The following is a 25526-nucleotide window of genomic DNA, read 5'->3' as shown; positions in this document are numbered from 1 at the left end:
AAGTCAAAAATTGCAGTAAGCTTGTATGGTTTTAACCAATTTCTTTACGGTCTAAAAGTTTTGACTTACAATAAGCTGAACATGTTACTTAATAACTTATTAACTAATTTTCTGTATACATTTTCACTTAAATATTCGTTTGGATTTCGTGCGAAACCTGCATCTCGACAAATATGTCAAAAATATCTACATAAATGCAAAAAGGTACTTCATGAAACAATCGAATTGTTTGTCTTAATTATGCATGTACCTCTGCTCAACAAATTCTGCGACTTGAAAATGAAGGATCAGCAAAGCAAGACCAAAGAAGCGTAGTGTTATAGAATAGGTAAAGCTTAGCTGCCACAAGGTATTAAAATTACCCTATCCTAAAGTAAATATATCTTTAAATTCGTGTGTTTGTGATTAAATTCTTAGCTCAGTTTCGTGTATATTAATATGCTAGGTGATAATACCGTACCCCGAAGATGTATTCTTAATTCCTTATCTAGGACATTAAATGCCGTAAAAATATTTTTAGATGCGATACACACATTACAGTCAGTGATTAGTTTAGTTTAAATACTATCAAAATAGACATTTATATTTATTATCTCTCCATCAAAAGCTCGACGATTCAAATCACCATTTTCTGTCATTTTAAAACCAACTTAAATTTAAGAGGACAAAAATAATTAAGGTAAATTTTGAGTTGAACTGAGAGTAGCGCAAAGGACAAAAGAAAACAAAAGTTGAGAATTAAAATAAAAATTTTCTTTATTTCGCTAAAATAATTAAACAAAACATAATACATATGTACAGTGATTATTGCTTGCGCATTCACGAAAAGGAAACAGACAGAAAGTTTTGTTTTTGAGTTCCGCTTAATTTAACAAACATTTTCCATAATATTTTCTCTGTGTGATTAATTTGCGTGTTGGCTAATCATAGACACAGACTATTGTTAATTGAGTAGTAAACGCTGCACATTAATTTAATGGACACTGATATTGAATGGCTATTATTGTTGTTTATGTCGGCTTAACACATGCATTAACATCGAAAAGCGAACATTTATTTCTTTCATTGCTAAAATTGTATATATCTCGGAGTTTTTTTTTCGTGTTCTTCCTGCACTTTTATATCCTTTAGATTTAGTTTCCGTTTCCGTTCCTTTCGCTGAATTTTTAATGCGCTCTCAAAATAACAAAATGTTTTATGCATGTATGTGTAGAGTGTGTGGGTGTAGGTGAGTTTTCTTCTTTTTTTGTTTTTGTTGGGTTTCGTGTATGTGGGTATGTAATATATACGTGTGTTTATTCACTTAATGAGATCAAGTCATATAGCGCATTATCTCGCGCAGAGCATAGAGTAACTCGGCCTGATTACGGGCTTCCATTATCATTAGATTCACATGAACCTGTTGGCCAGATATCAAACAATAGTGATTAATGGATATGTACAGGAGAGCGTTGTATGCGGTTCGGAAAATTCCACTTACCTTTTCACTGTCCTGCAGCTCGACCAGCACACTATCATAATCCTTGGTTGTAATACGCTCGGGAAAGCAGCAGGCTGTCTTAATAAACATTTTCAAGGGACGCACGAGGAGCTGAAAGGAAAGATCCTTTGATTAAAAACCACACAACATTTTAAAGTTGTTAGATATAAAATATAATTTGTTTTTCTTGAGAATGAAGTGGGTAGAATTATTAATATGATTGGTTGTCTTTAGAAAATATGATCTCAACAATATAACTTTAAGAAATCTTTGCATCAACTTTCTCTCATTTCACTAGTTTAAATCTCACCTGATTCACTTCACCATAATCGTAGTCATCGTGTCGTATGCCATAGATGCACTGGATATAGTTCCAAATGGCCCTGCGAAACTTGGATGTGTCCACATTCTTTATACCGCCCATAGTGCAGTAGGTGAGATTGTAGGCTGCTCGAAACTTGGCATCCAGGAAAGTGCCCACATCGTTGTACAGCCTGATGAAAAATAAGTACATTCAATTAAATTCCATTCTTTCTTATGGAAATCCCCTCCGGCAATAAGCATGTACTTACCTATCCACCAGCGAGTAGCCGTGATCCTCCCAGGAGTAGTCCTGAATGCGAAAAGTGTTGATGTTTTCGGTGCCGCGGCGTGCAAAGTCCTGGTAAATGAAATTGGCATCGTCCACGTAGTGCGATAGGTTGGTTGGCACGGCAACAGCTGCCTCCGGAGTCACTGCAGCCAGCTCGGCGGTCTGCTGCTCCACCTTCTGGAAGCGGCTGCTCAGCTCGGCCTCGCTGCACTCGTCCTGTTTCTGGGACAGGACCTTCATGCGCTCCATCAGCGCCTCCACGCTGATGCCGTGCTGCTGCGGCTGCTGCTGGGCCGTTGCTGCGAATCAATCAAATTAGACAAGGGCTAACAAGGAGAAAGTAGTATTCCGAAATTGGAAAAACAACTAGGGAGCCTTATTAAAGAGCACTTGCAAAAAAATGTGTGTTTATAGCTGGAAAACTCTTATTTGAAGGTTTTAAATTAAAAAGCAATCTAAAGGTCACCAAATTCGTTTACAGAAATTTTACAACCTAATAGATAAAGAATCTTGTAACAAATTGATTGTAAAACAATCTATTACTTGGTATTGTATTTTTGGAAAGTTCTTTACCATCGCTTTATTTGTTTAAAAATGTGCATTTAATCTTTTTTAAAGCACCTCTTACTCTGAGTACTCTTTGGCTCAGTGTAGTTTAACAACCGGCAGCCAGTCACTTACCCAAATATCCGTTGAGAGCCGTGGCATCGGGTCCATCTCCGCTCGCATTCGCATTCGCATTTGCGGAGCCTGGAGCCGCTCCTCCATTGTTGCTCGCTGCGGTTTGGCTATTGTAATCCGGCTTTGCATTGTTGAGCGAGATCTCCGCCAGCACGGTTTTCTGCGGGTCCAGCGGGGTGTTGGTGGTGGTCGGATGGTGGTGGTGGTGATGGTCGGCCACCAGCGCCGGCGGACTCTTCAATTTGGGACTAGACAGCCCGTCCAGCTTTTGTGTGAGTCCGCAGGAGAACACAAAGGAGGACAGCGAGTGGAAATGCGAGAGCAGGACCATGGCATGGACCACCTCCGACAGCGACCAGCTATTCTTCCCCTTGGTCAGTCGCTGGAAAATCATCATTAAACATTCAGCTTTCAGTTTTCCCAGAAATACGAAATACGAAATACGAACTCTCTCCCCAAATGGGAAGGGAAGTACACCCACCTCGATGTGCTCCTTGCGCAGCAGCCACGGGCGATGGGCTAATATTTTATTGATATCGTATATGGCACGAAGTTTGGCGGGTATAAAGTCCAGGCCGCCCAGCCAGGCGCTATCTCCTCCCTGGTTGATGAACTCCTTCTCGTACCGCTTCACCAGATACGGACACTGGTGTCGAGCGGCTGCCTGCGGGTATTGAACAACAGAGCGAGAGATGAGTGCACTGAGATAAAATCATTATGGGTTCTTATTAAATCATCCCTAAGAATTTCTAGGTTTCACTTTAATACTTCAACATTTAAGTTGATAGCTAGACACAATGAATTTCTTACCAATGAAAACTAAAATACAAATTGTAAACTATGTTTTTAACTTATCTAATTTAAGATTAGTAATTCAATATGATATGACTTGTTTCTGGTATATCTCTAAATTCTAATAATGAGATAATTGTGAGCTCATAAAGCTGATAAGCAATAAGAACTTCTTGCCTGAATGTATTTTCTAGTTAACTAGAATAGTTTAAAAATTTAGCTATGAATGAACTTACAAGATCATTATGATTAAGATCTAAAACAAATTTCCATTCAGCTGAACTATTTTTTGTGGTGTGAGGAAAGACGATCGGCCTCAGGTAACATTCTTCCACGCATTACGTAATTTGTTTTGATCTAGTCGCCTAACCTTGGCCCCCAGCTCCCATCTCCCATCCCCCGCAATCTGTGGTGTGTGTGGTGTGAGGTGTGTGGTGTGAATCCGCGTGACCCACAATCGAGAATCTCCCAGGGCGCGGAACCTGGGAGAGATTGACTTCAACTGTGCCACCACCTGAATGTGTGCTAAAAATATGTGGAAACTTATTTCGATGGTGCGGTGCGGTGCGGTGCGGTGTGTGGTGTGTGCGGTGCGTGTGTGTGCCTATGTTTGTGACCCAAAACAACAAATTCTCGGGCACTTTAGAGCAAAAAGGCCCATTGTTTGTCTTGCGCTTTGCCTATGCTCTTTTTTTTTTGCTTTTTTTATTTGGTTTTGTTTTTGTATTATATTTTGTTGTTTGTCATTAATGAGACTTGGGCAGGCAGGCAGAATCATGGCATCATGGCATGCCCTGACATGCCATCGTAAATCTTAAATAATTTTACATTCGCCGAGGCCCGAATCTAGACAAAGGCATTGCCAGAATCTACAGACGACTCGCGGGTGCACTTTCCCGACCAACAAATAAATATATGTATATTATATAGACATATATACCTGAAAAAGCATCTCAATCTGGCGTGGAAAGCGCAAGTCGCGCCCAATTTGCTGGCATGAGTTAATGTAATGTGTTTATTATTTACCGCATCAAATGCGGAATGCCAAAGACCCTCGACCAACATGTCAACTATAAACAGCAAATTTATACATATATATGTGCGTATAGTTTTTATTGGGTTTATGATTATTGCACACGCACAACTAAGGCCATAAATTATATTCAGGGGGCCAAGTAGCCAACCCATCTGGGCCGAATAACGCAGAACAACAATTGGAAAACTTGAGAAATAATTGATTAATGCGTTTTCTGTATTTCGGCATTTGGATTACGTATTTGCAGCTGGGAAAATCTAGTGTTGAGTGGACATTAGCTGAGCAGAAATCATAAATAAGTTTTAATTACACATTAATTCTTCACTTTTATTACCCAAAATTATCATTTTGGATCTTTATTATGATTCTGAATGACTCAATCATTGGGAGATGGGAATACAGAAAGCCATTTTGGAACCAAAGAAAAAATAATTTAAAACATTTGGAATATTTATGTAATGTTTCTGTTTTACTTCTGAACATAATTTAGGTATTTTTATTGGAAAGTTAAGCATTTAAAGTCCTCGCGGGAATGCTCTGCTGAAATAAAGATTTAACTCAACATCGAATAGTCGTTGATATTGAGCTGTCGCATTGAGTAAGCTTAACTCGTCTTAAATGCGACCCAAAGTGGGAGGCAGCTTTCCACCTGTTTGCTGATTGTGAAGGATATAGTATTGCATATTCCACTGCAGTTGAAAGCCCTAAACTCTGGATTTAATTTCAGTTCTTGATGTTGACATGCCAAGAGGAGAGGGAGTGCAATATATTATTTTATATCAAATGAAGCAGTGGTAAATTAGATTTGGCAGCACCATTTCGCAGAACCAAAATAATTTCAGTTAACAGGATTTTAAACTGACATCGAAGCTCAGTTGGAGTGTCCGCCTGAATGTTCAGATCTCCCTCATTCGATGGTGCATTCATGTTGGCAGGGATTTGATTTTAGCCAAAATGCAAGGCAACAAGCCTATCATTCAGCACACAGGACTCACGCAACGTGATGTGAATAATTTTTCTAACAAAAGTTCAGCTAGAACAATGCATTATGCGACTCGGCTCCGCTGGATTTTCTATTCAAAGCGGCGGGTTCCCATTCACAGCGGGCAATGCTTTCTATTTTGCCAATCAATGACTATTGTTTGATGCCAGCTTAGCAACAAAATGAATAAATGAAATAAAAACAACGGAAAACAAATCTACTGCAGCTGAATTTTCGATTCTATTCATGTCGTTTTGACTCTAGAATTTCCCAAACTGATTTTATTACTCACAATTATGGCCAAATAGTATCGGTAGTCGTTCGGCAACGGGCCATCTCCCTTCATTATAAAGTTCTGGGTGCGCAGAAAGTGATCGTGGAACTGGGGATGGTAGCCAATCACCTGGGTGACTTGATCCAAGTCATCGAGTTCATCCATGTCGAAGTCAGATGTTCCGAATTTTGTTGCAGCGAAACACTGGAAAATTAAATTAAATCAAATATTAAAATCAAAACTTGATAAAATAACAGAAAATAAAATCGAAACATAATTATTGTTTGTTTTCAGCCCAGTAAGTGCATTGAATTCATTGTAATTTAAAACCGTATACAAAATTCAGTGGGATTCAAATTAAATTTCCTGCAAACGCATTGCGTATACGAACTGTGGTCTCTGCCATTTTGTAGCTCTCATTTTTTGCCTTATCGAGTACATCAAGTATACGACATGCAAGCCTACCTCGTATTTGTTATCACGCACGAAAATAGCCCAAATCTGAACCAATAAACGAATAAACAATAGTTGCTGCTAATATTGCCAGTCATTCCAGGTTATTCCCTTCTGCATAAAGTCTAGAATCTAGATAATTGCCATGAGCAAATGAACCTGTCTAAAAAAAGACAAAGGTTGAGTCTTGTTTACCTGCAGTTGCAGACTCTCTTGGCTGCAATGGAAATGTTTTAAGAGGAGGGGTCTGCTTCCATGGCTACCAGGTATTGATGGCCAGCCCTGAATGCCATAAATCCATGGAAGCTGGGAATATCACGCAAATTACCCTCCACTCATTTGCCGAAGCGAGGCATGTGTAAATTAAATTCCATGCGTAAAACTTTGCAAACTTATTCCCTGCTCGAAACAGAAACAGAAACAGAGGCAGAAATTATGAGAACGAGAATCAGAGAATGGTGTGCATGACTTGGCTTTTGTGTCGCTTGCAGACGTCTCTTTCTGCGAAAGTTGCGAATTTGAGGCACTGATTTTGTCGGCCAGCACGTATTCACCCGGATGACATGAACATGGGTTCAGCAACAGGCGTGCCTAATTGCGCCTGAAATGGAAATCTAACACAGAGATTTGCATACAGGCAATAGTACGCATAATGAAATGAGGAATTTAATAAACTTCAACAAATGCGAGAGGGTGAGAGGGAAATTTGTGTGATATTTCAAGCTCCCTTAGATATCTCGAATGCAAAGTTGGCCATCAATAGCTGGTAACCATGGTAGCAAATGCCTTTTCCCCAGCCCTTTGCGTTGCAATCAGGAAATTTACCCACTGCAGGTAAACACGACTTTAGCTTGTTGAATTTTTGAACAGCTTTTACGAGCCCCAAAAACTTCTAAAGACTGGTCCATTCACTAATTGAAGTTTTCAAGACTTTGGCTTATCGCACCTTATGCAGGAGAAAAGTATTAACAACAGCCATTGTTTATTCATTTATTGGCTCAGATTTGGGCTGTTATTGTGCGTTCTTGTTTTGCTGATAATAGAAACGAGGTAGGCTTGCATGTCGTATACTTGATGTACTCGATAAGACTGCGAAAAAACAGCTTCGAACTGCCGACCGAATAGGTAACTTAATATATGCATAATTGCTTGTCAGCTATTCAATGCTAATCGTGAATATCAGGTTTAGCTTTAACCTCAGATCCCACCCACCAACAAACACACAAAACATACAAAACACCAAATCGGGGCAGCGATGAGCTCTTGATTTCCAAGTGGGTGGCAGCACCCACGCCTCCAAAATCTGCGTGCTAATTTCATATATAATCAGATAACCGAACCGAACCGAACGATTTACTCCGGTCAACGTATATCATGACGTTCCCCATACTACTGCTAAATGCCATCGCTTTCACGTAATTAATTAATTCTAATGTCGGAGATGTGTTATGTGTCTTATGGTAGCTGCCAGTTGGGACATAACAAATGTCGAACAGCGCATAAACAAGAGTAGCGCCATGAATCAATGTGATTTATGTGTATGCAGATCGAGAAACTAAAACTTTTTTTCGTCCACTTCATCTTGCTGATAGATTCCAAAAAAAATATATAGTCAGTCGTATCTGGGCAGTTACAGTTGCTAATTAAAAATGGGTGAGTCGCAGAGATATGCAAATGGCGGCATTTGTTGACATTTCCATCATTATGGGTTCTCTTTGGGAATCCATAAATATACAAATTGGCACACTCACACCCACGCTTCAGAAAAGAGATGTGGAGGGGGAGGGGGACGGGGGGGAAACCCGTTTGGAAAATAAAAACTAGTTTCTGTGACATACAGCACACGACCCAATCCAGTCCGCCAGCCAAACAGCCAGCAGCTTTGAACGGTGCTTAGGCCAAGTTTAATGGGCATGTACACTTATAGTGCATATCCATTTCTGAGCCGTCGTAAATACACGTATACGAGTGTGTGTGCCTCTGTTTTTCTCTGTCTGTATGCGAGTGTAAGCATGTGTGTGTGTGTACTGTGGCTAGTAACATTGGCACGAAGCTTTTCACTGTTTTCTGGCTTTCCATGCACCCCCCTTTCTGGCCTTAACACCCCCCTTCCATCCCCCTTCCATTCCCACTTCCCCTTTTCCTGCGCTTGCGAAACCTGTTCGTCTGCCACGGCGTATACGTGATAATTGAATCGTGCTTCCCTTGCATGTGGGTGCTCCTCCAAAAACCACCCACTCTGTAAGCTCATAAGCGTATTAATCAAGGCACTTTGACCTTAAGTCTTGCTCTTGAAATTGGGATTTCTTGTAATTCAGTAATTACAAACATCTGTTCAATTGTGAATTCCGAATGTAAAATTAAACCAGGAAAAAATTAGACTAATGCATCTAACAAATTTTATTAACACAAACTATTTATTCCTGTTATTTCTTATGCAAGAAAAATGATTTGATTTGTAAATTGTATTTATTAATATGGTAATTCTAATTTAATGGAAGGAAGCCATTATTTGTTAGCACCTATTTTAATCGGAATTGTAATTTATTTATGGGCCAAACCACTTGGCATTTCAAAAACACATTAATTATAAACAAACCTTAAAATGAGCGCCGGAAACGGAAATCGTGGAATATTAATGATAAGTTACAAGCAAGAACATTTCTGAACAGAATAAATTCTCGATGAGTGATAAAGGGGTTGCTTTTTAGGCCATTGAAAAACAAATCGTGGGCCACTGTCCGCAATCAATCTGCTGCCGAGCGAAGACTTTCCGCGCCAACTGTTAACGTGCGAGATCATGGAGCGTGGCGATTAAAATCAAAGATAATGTAGAACCGCTGAATGCCGAATGCTGAATGCTAATGCCTGCAATGCGGTGTGAGAAGGAGGCGGTGTGCGAAGTGCTCACCGTACGGTGCGACTGGCAATTTGTATCTGCCGGATGCACGAACGACGCAACTTTTTACGCTCTTCGGCGTATGTTAATTGCCAGCAATTAATTGCTGTAAGCTAATTTTGATTTCCTCTGTTCCTCTGTTATTTTTTCGCCAGCGCAAACTAAGCCAAATTAATAAATTAGCATAATTAGCCGCGGGAATAACAATAAATTAACTGTAATTTCAACTCCGCCCCAAAATGACTCTGGAAACACATTGTCTTTTCTGGCTCACAATCGCGGTGAGTGTCAACACGGCCCCCAAACAGATTAAAACAAAAGCTGGTAAACAGGCAAATAAATTAGCACAAATGGTAGAATGCCAGTGCGAGCGAGATGGCAATAGTGAAAAGAAAGGGAGGTGGAGAGAGATAGAGGGTGAGCAGTCAACAATAAGCAAGTAAACAAGTAAAGTGGAAAAAACGTCAGGTGTTATAGAAATGCAAACTAAAAACAACGACAGCCAACAAAATCTATGAAAATGCGAAACGTGAAATAAAACAATAAAGCCAGAAAATACGTGTGATAAAAGTCTGAGGAATGCAAAATGCCATGAAAGCTTTTCCAAATTAAATTCTTTGTATATAGTATACTCCAACAAATTTTAGTTTTAATCAAGAAAGACCTTTCAAACTTAACATGCAAATTAAAATAAATAGGTTCAAGTTAAAGAGTTTTTCCACGAGCCATTAGCATAACACGTTAATAACTTTATTAAGAAAGTTCTCATGAGTTTGCATGGTAAGTATGAAAATGATTTTACACAGCCAGGAGCTACAAAATAAAGTGGATTGAGCTTAATGAACCCGTTTCTTACCGAGATAGTTATGATTAATTACGGCTAATCGCAATCTAGATAGGATGTCTTACCTTCCTTTCCGCAAAATGGGTCAAATGCTCAACCGCTTGGCTACCAGATCGGCTTATTTAGCCCGGGCTTATCACCGCCGTACACCTGAGCACCTTATTCATGTGTTTAATGACTCGAGGGCTACTCACTCACACAATTACCCAACAAAAAAATTAAAATAAGAGTAAAAACCAAGTGCTCGGCTGTGTGCGTAGATAAAGAGACTTGTCTAGACGTGATAAACTATTTTTTCTATAGTTCATAACACACACGAGTCCGTGTCGTATGCATATACTATATATATATATAGTATTATACACATATAAAGCCAGTTGAACGTGCCTGTGGTGTAATATTGTTTTTGCAACTTGCACTTACAGTGTGGCATATTTAATTAATCCGACAAATGGAAGGAAAACTATCAGCAAAAGCATCTGGCGATTTACGAGTATATAATGTCGAGTAAGGCTTTGTTTATTTCAATTAAAATGGGACACATTTACAAATGGATTTCATTGATTTAATATTTCCACTGATCTTAAATAATACGGAATATCTTAAACGGATTATTACCTTAAATTAATGGAGCCACTTAGCCAAATAAAATACGATGACCAATGACCCTTGGATCTTTAACGAAATCTGTTGTTTTTCCAACCAACCGTAATATGTATTTAAATCATCGAGTAAGTGCGCGCGTGTGTGTGTGTGTGTGTGTGTTTTTCTTGGCTTGTGTGTGGGTGGGCGGTGCGTGTTTTTCCAACCTCGGATACCTAAATAAAAGCTGTCTGGCACTCGAAGCGACACTTTGTCTGCTGATAAAGTGCAACAACACAACAACAGCGAACCGAACAGCTCTCGGCAACTGGCAAATGGCAAACAATCATGACAAAGTGTGGCAAATTATTAGGTCTACACCACCGTCTGTAATATATATCCACATGAACGCGTGTGTTCGTACGCATTAAGTGTCTACAAATTGTGCCTTTGTGTACATACATATAGTATATATCACTCCCTATAGTATATACACTGTCTTCGGCAGATAACGGCCTGTGATAAGAAACGAAACCCCTTCGACCAATGCAAATCGCAGAAAGTTGTGAGGAATACGAGAAGAAAAGAACAAATGGTTCAGTTAATATATAGGAGAAATAGGTTAACGAACCCGCAATCCCTGTTCTAAAAATTCACAACGCTCTATATTTAAATGTTTTAATTTAGCGAGCATTTTTTGCCTGACAATTATAAACTTGTGCAAAAGATTTATCAACAAAATATTTGCTGCGCAAACTATAAAATTTATCTCTTAAACATAATATATAAACTTGTTTATCGTTTTGTACTTTGGACCGCAACAAAATATTATTTAGAACAAACAAGTTTTCGTAAATGTACCAGTTTTATTAACATTAATTACTTGAGATATTTCTGTGGCTTCCGTTAGACAAATCATGTCTTAAAACTGCATATCTGCATTTGTCTCGCATTCGTGCCTGTGATCCGAAAATCAAACCGCGTCATTCCGTCAGTCACTCAATCAGTCACTTTTGCCACTCAGCCATAGGCGAAAGCCTTTTTGGACTCCTGCCAGAGCGGGAATGGCGCACATCTGTTTATTTTGATATTGCTCTCATGCCACGGTGACTGACTGAGTGACTGGCACAAGCACACTAACCCCACCGCCCCAAAAAACACCCACCCACCCACTTTGCCCACCCACTTCCCTTCCCTTTCATCTCCTCTCGATCCGCGAGTTGTGTATTTTTATACAATTTATATTTTCATTGCGTAAATAAAATTCTTCGCCTGCCGCAGATGGCTGATGGCCACGGGCTGTTTATGTTCTTTGTCATTGAGCATCGGGAAATGATAATTGAACATTTTTACTTTGATTCAACTGCAACTGCAGTATCAGATTAAAATGCAGTTGCAGCAAGAGATATTCTTACTTTATAATATTTTAATTTTTGTGGACCACTGCTGAATATATTGAATTTATAATATAGCGCTGGGTGTTCATTCTAACATCTGGCATTCAGCTTAAAATAGTTGCTGATTATATATATACGAAAAAAACAACAGCTGTAACCCATTGTTTTTGCGCCTAATCAATTATTCCCTCACTTCTAATTCTTATTTTTCACTTTACTCTAATTGAATTAATTTCAAGTCGCAATTACTCGACATTTGCATCAATTTCGCTGATTAGCTGACCCAGTTTGGCAATCATATATTCGCAATGAAAATAAAAAATACCAGAGTCGCCAGCTTTAGTGTTATCTATTTTATTGCCATGGCTGGGCCTACATCTAGCCATAAGAAAAATATCAGAAGGAGAATTAGAGTACGAAAAACATTCCATGTTGCCTGGCTGGCTGCTTATCAAAGGCTTATCGACTTATTTTCACAAAAATTCTACACAAGCTCGCCGCATTCACTGCGCATTAAAAAAATTACTAATTAAGTTGGGTTTCCATGCTGAAACAAATTTTATTTTGAAAAAACTCAGCTATGCTGTGGATAGTTTTTTCTTCGCTTCATTTGTTCATCCCTGCCTTGTTTTTTTTTTTTTTTTTTTGATAGAATGGTAAACACTTCATCCATTTTTCAAATAGCAATCGCATGGTAAATATGTACTTTGTTGCCGGGAAATTTTCTCACACAGAATCCTTTCATAATAACAGTGCGGTTGTAAGTTTTCCTGTTCAGGCAAAGTTAATTATGAGGCTTTAATAAATATTTGCACATGCATACGTGCATGCATCACATTTCAACGAACGAACATTATTAAAAACTGTTTTGGTTGCCGGGCCAACAATTGTTTGCATTTCACATGCATCTCAGCGTTGTTAAATTTCCTCAAAGTGAAACAAATCAGAGTAACAAACCAAAAGGAGGATTAAAACGAATAAAACCCAAACTATCAAAATAATTACATTTAATCAGCAGACAGTAAAAGGGAGATTTCTGCTCTTGAAACATAATATGCTGTCAATCATTTTGTAGGTGCAGAAGGTTTAATTAATTACTAGTTTCGAAACTCAGCTGGAGTGTTTTTGCTCCTTTTGATTGTTGCTTACTCTGCAGAAATATTCTGTGGCCAGATTTGTTTTTGTACTCGATGTCAAATGCGTAAACAAGCTTATAAAACCGAGTGCTTAATGCATGTTATGGGCTATAGAAAAACAACGCAATGCGGCTGTGTCATGCGATCTGCCTAATCAGCAGAAAATAAAAGTTCTGAGCAAAAAAATATCTTTCTAAAGTACAAGAACAAAGTTTGTTCACCCATTTTGTAGGTAATTTATAAAAAATTACTTTTAAATTGAGAACAAAACAGTTTTGGTAGCTAATGAAATACTTTCAAAAAGCTTGAAAGAATTTTTCGGAAGTGTTCTATCCAACCAATTTGTTATAATATATAAAATTTAAATTTTAAATGGTTTAAGTTCTGAGTTTGGTGATAAATATCTTCTCATTAAGACCATGCAGTCTCATAATATTTTTTTTAATTACGATATTTTTGTTTATTGTTTTATTTTAAGGATATTAAAGGGTATGTTTGAATAGTATTACTTACATCTTGAGAGATTTGTCCCATATCCGCGTAGTAATCAACAGCGTAGTACATGAGTCTGGCGGAGAGTATGGGTTGGATTTGGTTGTTGTGGATTTGGATTCGGAATCGGATTCGGTATCGGAATCGGAGGTCAGTCGGCAGTCAGTGGCTGCAGCTCCGATCGAAGTAACGAAATAACCAGTTTCGGCCGGGCTCTTTGTTTATGGAGCCACGAAAGTGGAGCAGCAACAAAACAAATCGAAACGCAGCGCCAGCAAACTGGAAATGCACCAAAGGAGGAGGCTCGTCCGCGGATCGCTCGAGAGCCAAACCAGATTTTCTTTTTCTCGGCTTATTGGCGCGGCGGCTGTTCAGGGTCTCCCTGAGATTTTTGATGCGATTTTACTGACTTTGTCAGGGCAACAATTAAAGTGGGTTTTTGGGCGAAAAGCAGATGTCTTCGGTGGGCTTTCTTTCGTTTAATTTCCTTCTCGTTTTTTCGCCAAATCAAATTCAGCCAAGTATCCGAGGTCGCGGATTGTGATTCAAGCACTTGTACGTATAGCTATATATCCTCAGGACGTTCTTCTCGTCAATAATGGCGATTCCTTGACTGGAGTGACTAAAGCATTGGCAGTTGGTGCTGTTGATGTTGATCTTGTTTTTGGTTTTCATTTGTCGGTTTGAACTTGCTGACCCTTAAACACTTTTGCACTTGGCAATTTTCCCGCCTGAAAATCTCACTTGATTTCGATTTCGGTAACTGCGGAAGAGAAGAAGAGAGAAAGAGACAAAAGGTCGTTAGCCAGTGATCTTTATTAATTACCATATCACAGCTCTATCCTATAACTTCCCACAGCAACAACTCGTTTCTACCACTCAAATCTTCTTCATCGCCGACTTCAATTAGCATTCAAATGCCAGTCAAAATATTCAGTTTTTGGTTGCTTTCTTTTCTTTTTTCCTTTTTTTGGTTTTATTTGAGTATTGTTTTTTGTTTTTTTTTTTTTGTGTTGTTGGTGGGTTTCCTCTGTGTTTACCAGGCCTACACAGACAGCGTAAAATCGCGCAATGCCAAAAATAAAAAGCAAACATCGAGCACAAAGCAAAACGCAGCAAAAAATTGGTAAACAAACAGCGGAGGGTCGAGGCGACGAGGGAAATGAAACTGGGAATGGCCGAAACGGGTTTGCTGCTCCTCTTCCTGGGGCAAGGTGAGAGTCCGAACAAAAAATCAGATAAAAAAAAAACAAAAAAAAAATCGAAATAATAACAATAATGGAAGAGCGACGAGGTAAATGTGAAACCGAAATTAATATCAACTGCAAACAGCGCATTTTTGGCAGGCAGACGCAAAGTGACAAACAAATAGCCGCAGCAACAGCAGCTTCAAGCCAAACAAAAAAGGAAAAAAAAAATGAAAAAAGTAAAATGGCAATAACAATGAGCAGTGCGACGACAAGCCGAAACAAGGTATTCAGCGAAATAAACAAACAGGGCTTGGGGCTCTGGGATTGGATTGGGGAAAACAGATGATAGAGTTACAAGCCTGGATAATCTTCTGCGGTTTTTGGGCCCCATCGAGGCAATCGAGACATCGTCATCAAAGCGAATTACACGAACGTGACTCTGACATTGTAGGCGGCCTGTGCACTGGAATAACAAATAAATCGAGAAAACAAAAATTTCAAATTAACAACAAAGGCTGCCTTTGTAACCGAAGCTAGTTGGCGCGCACTCGAATAACATAAACAACGTTACAAAGTTTCCTATTAATAATTTTTTATTATCGACAACGTCATGAGCATACTAAACGCTTCAGCGGTTTCCGATCTGCCAAACTCGGAATGGAAGCGGCTTTAAACAGCAGCTGGGCATGGGATTCGTTGACAGATTTGGTCGAGACAAAGTGGCAAGTTTTCACTGGTTTGCCTAACTAATTAGCGAAAATATTGAATTAAACCTGGGTCTAGTCCAGTCTATTCCAGCGCACTCCAGACTGTAGAATGCACAAGGAGAAAATGGTGTATTGTAACCAAATTTTAGAAAAACGAAAACCAAACTATACAAACTAAAATCATGGTAGAATATTTTAAGAAATGTAAAATATTTTCTTAGTTGGTATCTGACTGGAAACAGATATTTACTATTAATAAATTATTTAAAATAGTAAAAGGTATATGGATCTGATATTCAAGTAGTTTTCTCTCCGTGTCCCTCCGGTTCATCTCAGCCTAGTCTTGAGTGTCTTGTTTATCGTCGGCTCTGTATGGACGTATTTAATTTATCCACTCACACCACTTCTCGCAGCGTGAATTATACTATGGATGCTGTAAACGAACTCTGGCGTGCTGAGACATTGAACGGCGTCCACAATACACAACACACAGCACACAACACAACAAACGGGCCGGGGCGTTGACGATGTGCCGCCATGCGTATGAGCGTTATTATCACGTATACGCATGGTAAACATGGTAAACAGCATCTTGCCCGCCTTTTGCGGGCGCAGCATGGGCGTGGCTGACCGAAAAACATTCTTTGCTTTGCTTTTGCAGCGATAATTAAATTCTGCCCTGCAGAATACGTTCGCTTATTTGTGGCAGTTTTTTTTAATTAATTCGCAAAGCATTGTTAAATTGCAGGGGAATTGTTTATGCTGTTAATAAATGAGAACATAGTTTAGTAAAAGAATTTCCGACATGCAAGTGCTACCTCTGGAGTTTCTTCATTTAGGGAATATGTCATTTGCAGACCACTCACGTTTATTTAAATCATAACTAACGAACTTTCGGCACCAGCTACATGTCGTTCAACAATACATACACAGCTGGAGTCCAGAATGCATCAACCACGCTTTTTCCAGACGTCATGGCGCGCCTTTGTGCCTTTGTTTTTCACCCGGACTATGGCTTTTTGCTTTTAGCGTCATCCGAGTCGCACCTCCGATTGTGTGCAGCCTTAATTAAGGTATGATTTAATAAGCATTGTGCACAAAGTATGTTCATAACCAGACACCAGAGTCACCTGATTGAATTGCATTCTGATTACGTTTCGAATTGATGAAAGCGAGTTGTTCTTTTCAGTATTTCATTTGTTATTAAAACTAATTGTTTCTGTTGCTATGGTAGTTGCTTATGAATCACAAAATATTTGTATGTTTTCCACCCAATTAATTTAACTTAATAAAATATAGTGAACCCTTTTGATTTAATTATATATTTAAAATATTTTTGTTTATTTTATTTCAACAATAAACAATCACAGCTCTCCATCCTGAGCTTTAAAAGTCATATTAGATTTTTATTTCTTTGGTGTTTGCTGTTAAATTTCAGTAGTCTACGGGCTTTCCATCTTTTTGGTGACCCCAACCTCTTCAACATGTGCAACTATGAGTGCTGCAAGTCGAGGTCGCCGATTGCCAAGCGAATGGCGGCCCGTAAAATTCTGCAGCTGGAGGAAGAGGAGCGTAAGAAGCCCAAGTTTGTGATCCCCACTCCCCAGAGCCTCTTCTACCCCTTCGAGGAAGTGGAGGCCATGGCCAAGTACATCATAGACACCAGTCACATTCGACCCAAGTACGGTTTGATATGCGGCAAACTCATTGGCTCCATGATTTCGCTGGTGGAGGACCCGGTGATCATTCCCTTCGAGGATATTCCCAATTTTCCGGCCGGGATAAATCCGGAGAGCTGCTTTCGCGTGGGCCACGTGATGGGTGCACCCATAATCGCGCTGGCCGATCGCTTTCAGACCTTCGATGGCTTCAATCTGGCCACCTGTTCGCTGCCCGTTCGCGTGATGCAGTTGTGCGGGGTCAAGACCATCATGCTGACCTCCGAGGCGGCTGCCGTTAACCAGCAGTACGAACTGGGCGACATAATGCTCGTGGAGGACCACATCAACATTGTGGGAATGATGCAGCAAACGCCGCTCGAGGGACCAAATGATCCGCGATTCGGCAGCCGTCTATTCTCGATGGTAAATGCCTACGATAGAGATTTATTGGCAGCGGCTGAGGATATTGGACACGAGTTGGGCATCCAAAACTCCCTGCACCGCGGAGTATTCGCTGTCCTCGGAGGTCCTGTCTACGAAACTGTGGCCGAGGAGCGACTCCTGCGCACATTTGAAGTGGATGCCGTGGGCATTTCCCTGCTGCCCGAAGTCATTGCCGCCCATCATGGTGGCCTCAAGGTGTTTTGCTTTGTCATCATCAGCATGGCTGCCAATGACAAGGGAGCTGAGGGAGACGACCGCGAAGTGGAGTTCGAAATGGATAGGAAAAAGTCCTTGGAGGTGCCGCCACTTAAAGTGCAGGCCTGCTCCGATTTGATCGGTCATCTGCTCTACGATTTGCACCAAGAGCTCTGACGATCGAAAATAGATTTCTTGAAGCCCCCCGCCTGAGTTTTTGGTTTTCGGTTTTATTTCTTGGTTGGTTTTCTTCAGTTTTTATTTGGTGCTGCAAGTGTGCAAGTGTGTTGCCAACGCGGAAATAGCGACAGGTGCAGCTGTTGCCGCAAATATCAGAGGGAAGAGGCAAGAGGGGAACGAGTTGCTTGTCACGACGGAGGAGATGTGGAACGTGAAATGGGAAATGTGAAATGTGAGGTGCGAGTGTGCCTGGTGTCAAGCTGTCTAATGGACGGACCAAATGGCCAGCAATAAAAAGCGCAAAGTGCTTGTATCGGAGCACACTGGGCGTATACGTAATGCACGATGCTCTGGTGGCCCAAAATGTACATTTAGCCATCTGTAAATACATTTTATGGCAATTAGCAAAGAATGAAATCCGAACTATTTTGTTGCTCCGGGCCACCAACTTTGTTTCACCCAGCCAGGATGGTAAACTAAGTGGAAATTCTATTCAACAAATAAAATAAAGAGAAATATATCCAAAGCAGAAAATAAACATTTCAAAGCATTTTGCTCATTCTAAAATATTTGCTACTGAAAACATAATACTCCTTAGTTTATTATTATTTTATACAAATAAGGAACTAACGAATGTAGGCAATTATAAAAAATATATACTACGGAATATGCATTTCAAAATAGTTTAATGCAGCTTGAAACTGAAAACTTTTGACAGCTTTAAGCGTCTTCTTCCCAACTTACGGCAATCCCTTTGTAAGCAAGTAAGGAAGTTGCCATGGCAGTTGGCCGTTATGTTCCTTTCAGCCAACTTGTCACCGTTTAGCCTTATTTCGTAATGACAATTACAAACTTGTGCACCGCCTTCTGCTTTGTTCGTCATTGTTGCTAATTTTATTATTTGCCATTGTGGCGGTGCAGTAGCAAACTGGCAATGCAAACGCGATGCAATGCGATGCGAAGCGATGACGAACATCGTTTGTGCTCGCTTATTGACGCTGATTGTTCAGATATAAGTGCTTATATAGGGGGGCGCAGCGATAGCCACGAGCTGTTTGCCTTGCGATTTATATATTTTACGTTTGCTCGATTTGTGTTTCTGTTTTTCAGCTGTGCGATCATGCGGCTAGAAAGCGAGATTCTTCCCGGCTTGCACCGATTTTCCCCCGCTCAACGTTTTGAGAGATTTGTGTGATTTGTGCGGCTCGCTCAATGTTTCGGCCTGTGGCATTACGCTAATGAGCTATTTGCGGCCAGTTCGTTGACCCGCCGCATGTGCCTATTGAAAAAGCGTTGGAAAATTTAATGCAATTTGCCAGCAGTTCTGACTGCCAGTTACAAGTACTATATCGCTATATCGCTATATCGCTGACTCTGTGGGCCAGTTCGGTGCACTGACATTACAATTTAATTTTAAATATCAAAAGCATTCGGGGCATTTGTGCGTGAATATCAGCGTGCCAACAATTGCACGCTGCCAGCTGATTCACAGATGCATATCTGCATAGATGCAAACAGAGATGCGGAGATACGCGCAAACATAGATACATAGATACGCTGATACGCAGATACATGCTGCGCATAGTTTTGGCATTTCAATTGCCGCCGGGTGCAACATCTGTCCGTCGTTTTGGCAATTTAATCGTCAACAGGGATCAGATCTGCGGCTGACGCAATTTAAATGGCAAGCAGATGCCGAGCGTTCGGCGAGAAATGCGTCCAATGCTCAATCAACTGACACCGCAAACAAATGCTAATTATAATGCCACGAGGTGCCACTAATGTTCCACCAAATGCAATTCTTAAATAAATAACAATTGCATTCAAAACCAAATGTAATATCATTTCAAGCCATAATTGTATTTAAAATTAGTTCAAAATAAATTCCAAATTTAATTTGCGCCTATTATATTTTCCCACGCAAAATTACATTTCTATTCAAATGTCATTATTTAATCATGACGTAATTTTCGCAATTAGGAACACACGCATTTAAAACTCCTGCAACCCACAGGCAAAAATGGCACAGAAAATCATTATATGATTATTACACAATTGTTGCCTGTTGCTAAGTCTTGCCAATTGTAGGTTCTAATCATCTGCCACCATAAACAACATTTAAAGATTAGATTTTTTATATATTAACATGACTTTTGTCGATTCCATCAATTTTTATTTTAGTCTGCTGATATACCTATAAATTGAGGCTTGTTTGTGCTTTTGGGGAAACCCAATTGGCTGATAAATAGCCAATTCAGTGATTAGTACCGGCAGAAACAAACGTTTAAATAAAATCTATGCAGAAATGAGTACTTTGACAAGCAAATTATATCTTTTTTTATATTCCTTAGAAATAATTAGAGCAAAACAAATAATAAATGGTTGGGATATTGCGGAAAATATGACTTCGCAATACTCTTTTAAAAATCAAGGACTGCGGGCACAAATCATTAGCCACCGCGAAAGTTTTTTGCTTGGGTTACATAACCGTTAGCTGCAGAACAAAATAATATACCCCTAAGTGGAAAGCGTAGGAAAAACGACATGGAAATTACTCAGTTTGTGTGTGACTACTTGTAATAAGGAAAAGTAGAAAATTGCACAAAATAAACGGCAAGCCAACTAAGACAGACTGCGTTGCAGTTGGTATTGTTGTTGCTGCTGCTGCTGCTGTTGCTGTTGCACTTGTTGGTGTTGCTGTTGCTGTTGCACTTGCTGTTGAAAGTTCAGTCACCCCGCATTGCGCCCATAAAAGTGACTATAATTTAAGCAGCACTCGTAGTGTAAGTAGTGCACAGAAAACAAATACATAATGCTAGTGTAAAACTGGATCACTTTTTTCCGTACAAGTTCAAGCGTTAAAAAGAAAAATCTTTCATATTTCTGGTTAATATTTTGTGTCGTGGAAACATTTTGTAAATAAAACCTATAGAATTTAATGATACAATAGTACAAATTTTAAGTAATGCCTTTTACCTTTTTTTTTTTAACAATTTATCAAAAGTATTTTAAAATGTAAATACTTAATCATATATTTTGTGGACAAAGGTCATTGTAAGCCTCTTTGGTCTCCATTTCGAGCCAAAAGGACGATTTTGCAGAACGTTTCAGCTGCTTTTACCGCTCGAAAGCCGCTTAAAATTGATTGCAACATTGAGGGAAAGCACATATCAATTGCCCTCTCCGCCGGCGGTTCAAGTGATTTCCCATCACACACTCGCACTGGCCAACAAACACCAGTGAGCAGCAATCTCAATGCGCCCGGCAACAGTGAAACAACAGCAACAGCAACATTCAGCGGACCTGCGAGCAACAGTTGTTCAAGTGCAGTGTGTGCGTGAGTGCCCGTGTGTGTGCCGAGTATACGTGTGTCCATGTGTGGAGTATCTGTGTGACGGCGCGGCGACATAGCAACCGTTTATCATAATTGGCATTAACTGCCAGCCATTCCTCAATTCTTTTAGGCCCCGAGCATTACGTATACGCCGGGATGGCATTAAAAAGAATTCACTTCCGAACAGCGGTTTTAATTCACAGGCTCAGCTTTTTTCCTTTTTACATATTACATTCGTGTCGGTGTCATCAGTTATTTCATCAGATATTATTGTGTAACATTAACAATGAGCCTTTACGAAGGTAAAAAACACAAGCACGTTGTCAAATGCAATTCCAAACATTTAATTTGTATTTTTTTTCGAAAAGATTACGCCTTGACCAAAAAAGTAAATAACAATTACGAACGACCGATAAAACAAGATGCCTAATTAGTCGCATGATTACTCAAGTTTTGAACACCGATAAGAGAAAGATGCTAAGGCAACGACAGAAGTATGATGAAATCGCCGAGACAAGCGAATAATGGAAACGGTCAACAAACGAAAGCAACAAAGTGAATAAATGCCTTCAGCAATTTACCAAAAACTGCTGTACGGAGCCCCAGAATGGGACAAAAAGAGACGGAGAATCGCTCACCGAACATGTTGCTTAATTTAGATTCCCGTGCGGTAGGTCAAGTGCCAATTTCCTCAACTCGAAATTGTGTGTGGCAGAACCAAACCAATGCTGTAAAAATTGAATGAAAACGCTCGAGCGTCTGTCAGTCTTTCCGTTTGATTCCATTTCTTTGCCTTTCGGCTAAGCCAAATTCTGTTTTTTTGCCCTGATACCTGTTGCTGACATGACAACCAGTCAATCAGATTTGCGAACACTCGCCATCACAGGAAAGTCCTTGGCCACAGCTGAAAAACGAGGCACACAGGGACTGGCCAACTAACCGCAGACTTCACATTTGAGATCTGACAAATTTTCGGCGACGTGAGGAGAAGGTACTCCGGACTAATGCCAGCAAATTGAAACAGAATCGACAAGTAAGCTGCGAATCAATCCCGAAGCTTCTACACATGGAGAAATAACAGTGAGATTGAGATTGAAACTGAGCTACAAAAAGGCTATATAACTGTGTTGAAAATAAGCTGCGAAATCAAACACTAAATTTAAATGTTTAGCCATAATTTGGCAAACGAATCTAAAATCAATTTCAACCTAAAGACTTTTTTTCTAAGTGTCTCTTGTTTTTTGCAAACATATTTCGTTCTGGTCAAGCCCTAATGGAATATCCCTTTGGCCCGAAAGCCTCTTACCGACAACCCTAGTCTCAAAGGACATTTGCATGTACAAGTTGGCCAAATGTAAAGCCTACGAAAGCTGCCAATGAATGCAAGGAAACAGGTAAAAAAATGGATGTTAAAAAAGGAGAGATTTAAAAGGGGGATTAGTTTTGAAAATTTTCTCGTGAATCTAAAGGCAGCGTAAAAAATTCAATGAAACCTCGACAGATTGAACCTTGATACTTACCCTTTGTTCTCTGGATTAAAACTCCCTTCATTTATTTGCAAGCGATAATAGTAATCACTTTTAATTTCGGTTTATTTGGTTAAGAGATAGAGCGCAGGCAACGCCGTAACTTTTCCTTTTGTGTTTGTCTTTTGAATCGCCGATAGACCGATTTCATTCACTCTCTTTTCTCGCTTGTTGTCTGATAACACACAACATATAGTAACTAATTGCAGTCTGTTCTCTTCCAGAAATCGGAAAAGGGGTTCCAAACATAAACACGAACAACTGTGGATGAAATATTGTTTTGATCAAAAAAGCGCTTTCGAAACAAAAAACTAACGAAAGAATTAGTTGCGCGGGTGTGAAGAGACATGGGCTTTTGCTCGATTTCATAAATTATTCTTGGCCGAATTTTTGATTTACGCTCTCGGCCGCTCATTAATTATGTAAGCTGAACGCAATTTCCCCCCCAAAAAAGAAAACCGATTGCATTTGGCGCGAAAAAATAGACAACAGCAAACACAGATAACAATAATAGTTTATATTTAAATTTGAACCGCAGCAGCAGCAACAACAATGGCCAGCATCGTTTAATTTGTTTACGCGGCTCGAGTTCGTTGTTATTCGTCTATGAGGCCAATCTAATTTATGCTCTTGCCTTGTTGTTGTTTCAGTTTTGGTTTTGATTTTGTAGTTTGTTTTTTTCGGATTCAGTTGCTTTTTTTTGCTTCTTTGGCAGTTGCTTTTGCAAGAAATTTCTGTAGTAATTTTCCATGCAATAACAATGATTTTCACTTTTTCAGTTTATTTTTTGTTTTTTAATTTTTGGCGCTATCTTTGCGCTGCCTGCATTTGCTACTTGTTTATTTCTTTTCGCTGTTAACACGTTCCGTTGGAAATTACCAGAACTAATGAAATAATAAGAACGAACCAAAAAGGGTAAACAAAATAAAAACGGTTATCCGATGTTTTTCGGAGTTGTCTGATTTCCCGCGATCTTCCGCTGCGTGTGGGAGGGGGAACTCGGCCGTTTGTTATCGTTCGTTTTGGGGGCCTTCTAGCTAGCCGAACAACCGAACGCGGCCAGCGACAAACTTCAACTGAAACGAAACGAAACAGCCGAAAACCACCGTTGCCGATACAGCTGGTATCGCAGCCCCCAGTGCAACAACAACAGCTGACGCCGGCAGAGAGCCAAAGAGAACGCGCTGCACTGGGGGAATAACGAGTGCTACAATCAGCAACCTTTATTTTTTTCGAAGTACATTTAATATTTTTGTTTTTCGCAAAAATTAACTATTATTTTTTGTTCTATAAAAACTGGTTTAGTATTTTTGTCAGGTAATTCGGAATATCTAATAATTTTTCGAGGATATATTTACAATTAAAAAAAAATTAAACTTTTATTAGATACAGTTCATTAATGGTACGCCACGTATCCGCCCCCATAAGTAAGTAAGTAATTTTGTGTTGGTTTTTAAAGTTATTTCTCATTGTATAGATGTACATTGATTAATTTGTTTTATTTTACAATAATTTTTTACGTGTTAGCTTTTTACAAGCAATGGGGAGAGCAAGTGAGTGCGACAGAGAGAGCACGCGTAGCAGCAACAGGCAAGCAACAGTTAGATTGGCCAGCGGGGGCGGGGGGAGTGGCTCAGTAGGCGCATGAGAGCTGTTCGCTGCGACTATTTGTTGCTCCCGTTCCGATGCTCTTGTTGCTTTTGCCGTTGCGTTCGTTGCATCCACTTTGTTGCTGTTGTCAAGGGTTACCCTGGTGCAATATACCCTTCCACACAGTTTAACCGATTCGTAATGCCGGAAGACACACACAAATGCAATGTTGAACTTTATTTTTTATTCAAACATTAAGTTATAATATACACAGTGTTAAGAAAAACTTAAATATTTTTTCGCTCTTCTTGAACAGCATAAATGTAATGCTTATTTATTGAGTTAATTCGATGCGCCTACAACTAGGCAATAGTTTCGTATATCAACTTGTTTATTTTAGTCTGGTTACCATATTCTAAATGATCTTAGAAACCTCTTCTATGTAACAAAAGCTGTAAGGTATTTGAACAAATCCGTCGTAAAAATATTGTTTTTAAAGTATTTTTATTTATTTCTTATGCTAAGTGTCTTTATAGCAGAACACTCTAAACTCTTAAATACCCAATCAAAATGTACAGTTGTTTTTCTCTTTGCTTGCCATCTCTGCTTTTATATATATATTTTTTTGTTCTGTCCAACATATGTGAAGAGCACATGGAAAAGGCAACAACAACAAGAACATAATCAACAACAGCAGCAAAAATAACAACAATTGACATCGAAGCGACAACAACGACGCTTCAAATGATTGAACTCTTAAATGGCTGAGGCCTATAAAAACTGGGTGTGAGTGTGCTGGCGTCGTTGTGTTTGTGGATGCAAATGTGTGCTCAGTTATCAACACTTTTTAGTCGCCCACCCTCCTATCTTGCCCCCTTTTCGCTCCCCCACCCCCTTCGCCCAACGCGCTCTTTCTATGCGTTGGGGCCCTACAAATAGTCAACACTGGCAGCGCTCAAAGCACAAAGCAAAGAGTCAACAGTTGAAATTCTATAGCTCGAACCACCATCTGTTGCAAAAGAAATTTAGTTTAAAAGCAGTGGAATCGCTAACATCACC

The 25526-nt window shown here is 39.7% G+C and overlaps 3 protein-coding genes across 5 annotated transcripts; 1 reads left to right on the top strand and 2 right to left on the bottom strand.

The window, feature by feature from the left end:
* Positions 1 to 738: 738 nt before the first annotated feature.
* LOC108087648 (sestrin homolog) lies at positions 739 to 13768 on the bottom strand. The gene is made up of 8 exons (XM_043208311.1): positions 13662 to 13768; positions 5856 to 6041; positions 3235 to 3417; positions 2754 to 3135; positions 2053 to 2371; positions 1791 to 1974; positions 1481 to 1591; positions 739 to 1399 (listed from the first exon to the last, which is right to left on the bottom strand). The coding sequence occupies exons 1-8, from the start codon at positions 13710 to 13712 to the stop codon at positions 1313 to 1315; spliced, it is 1503 nt and encodes a 500-aa protein (XP_043064246.1). The 5' UTR covers positions 13713 to 13768; the 3' UTR covers positions 739 to 1312.
* A 380-nt stretch (positions 13769 to 14148) lies between these two features.
* Positions 14149 to 23941, bottom strand: LOC122320122. 3 transcript variants are annotated; one of them, XM_043208314.1, is made up of 3 exons: positions 23757 to 23941; positions 22872 to 23138; positions 14149 to 14403 (listed from the first exon to the last, which is right to left on the bottom strand). In XM_043208314.1, exon 3 carries the CDS (start codon positions 14313 to 14315, stop codon positions 14154 to 14156), a length of 162 nt encoding a protein of 53 aa, XP_043064249.1. In that variant the 5' UTR covers positions 14316 to 14403; positions 22872 to 23138; positions 23757 to 23941; the 3' UTR covers positions 14149 to 14153. The 3 variants fall into 3 exon arrangements, with proteins under 3 accessions (XP_043064249.1, XP_043064248.1, XP_043064247.1); XM_043208313.1 differs by having other exon boundaries at positions 23785 to 23941; XM_043208312.1 differs by having other exon boundaries at positions 22872 to 23941.
* On the top strand, positions 16911 to 18042 carry LOC108087649 (purine nucleoside phosphorylase). The gene has a single exon (XM_017185116.2). The coding sequence runs from the start codon at positions 17022 to 17024 to the stop codon at positions 18012 to 18014; it is 993 nt and encodes a 330-aa protein (XP_017040605.1). The 5' UTR covers positions 16911 to 17021; the 3' UTR covers positions 18015 to 18042.
* Positions 23942 to 25526: the final 1585 nt, after the last annotated feature.

This window comes from Drosophila ficusphila, unplaced genomic scaffold (assembly GCF_018152265.1).
Source record: "Drosophila ficusphila isolate 14025-0441.05 unplaced genomic scaffold, ASM1815226v1 contig_414, whole genome shotgun sequence".
Lineage (NCBI taxonomy): Eukaryota > Metazoa > Arthropoda > Insecta > Diptera > Drosophilidae > Drosophila > Drosophila ficusphila.
This window is presented reverse-complemented; position numbering and strand designations above follow the sequence as displayed.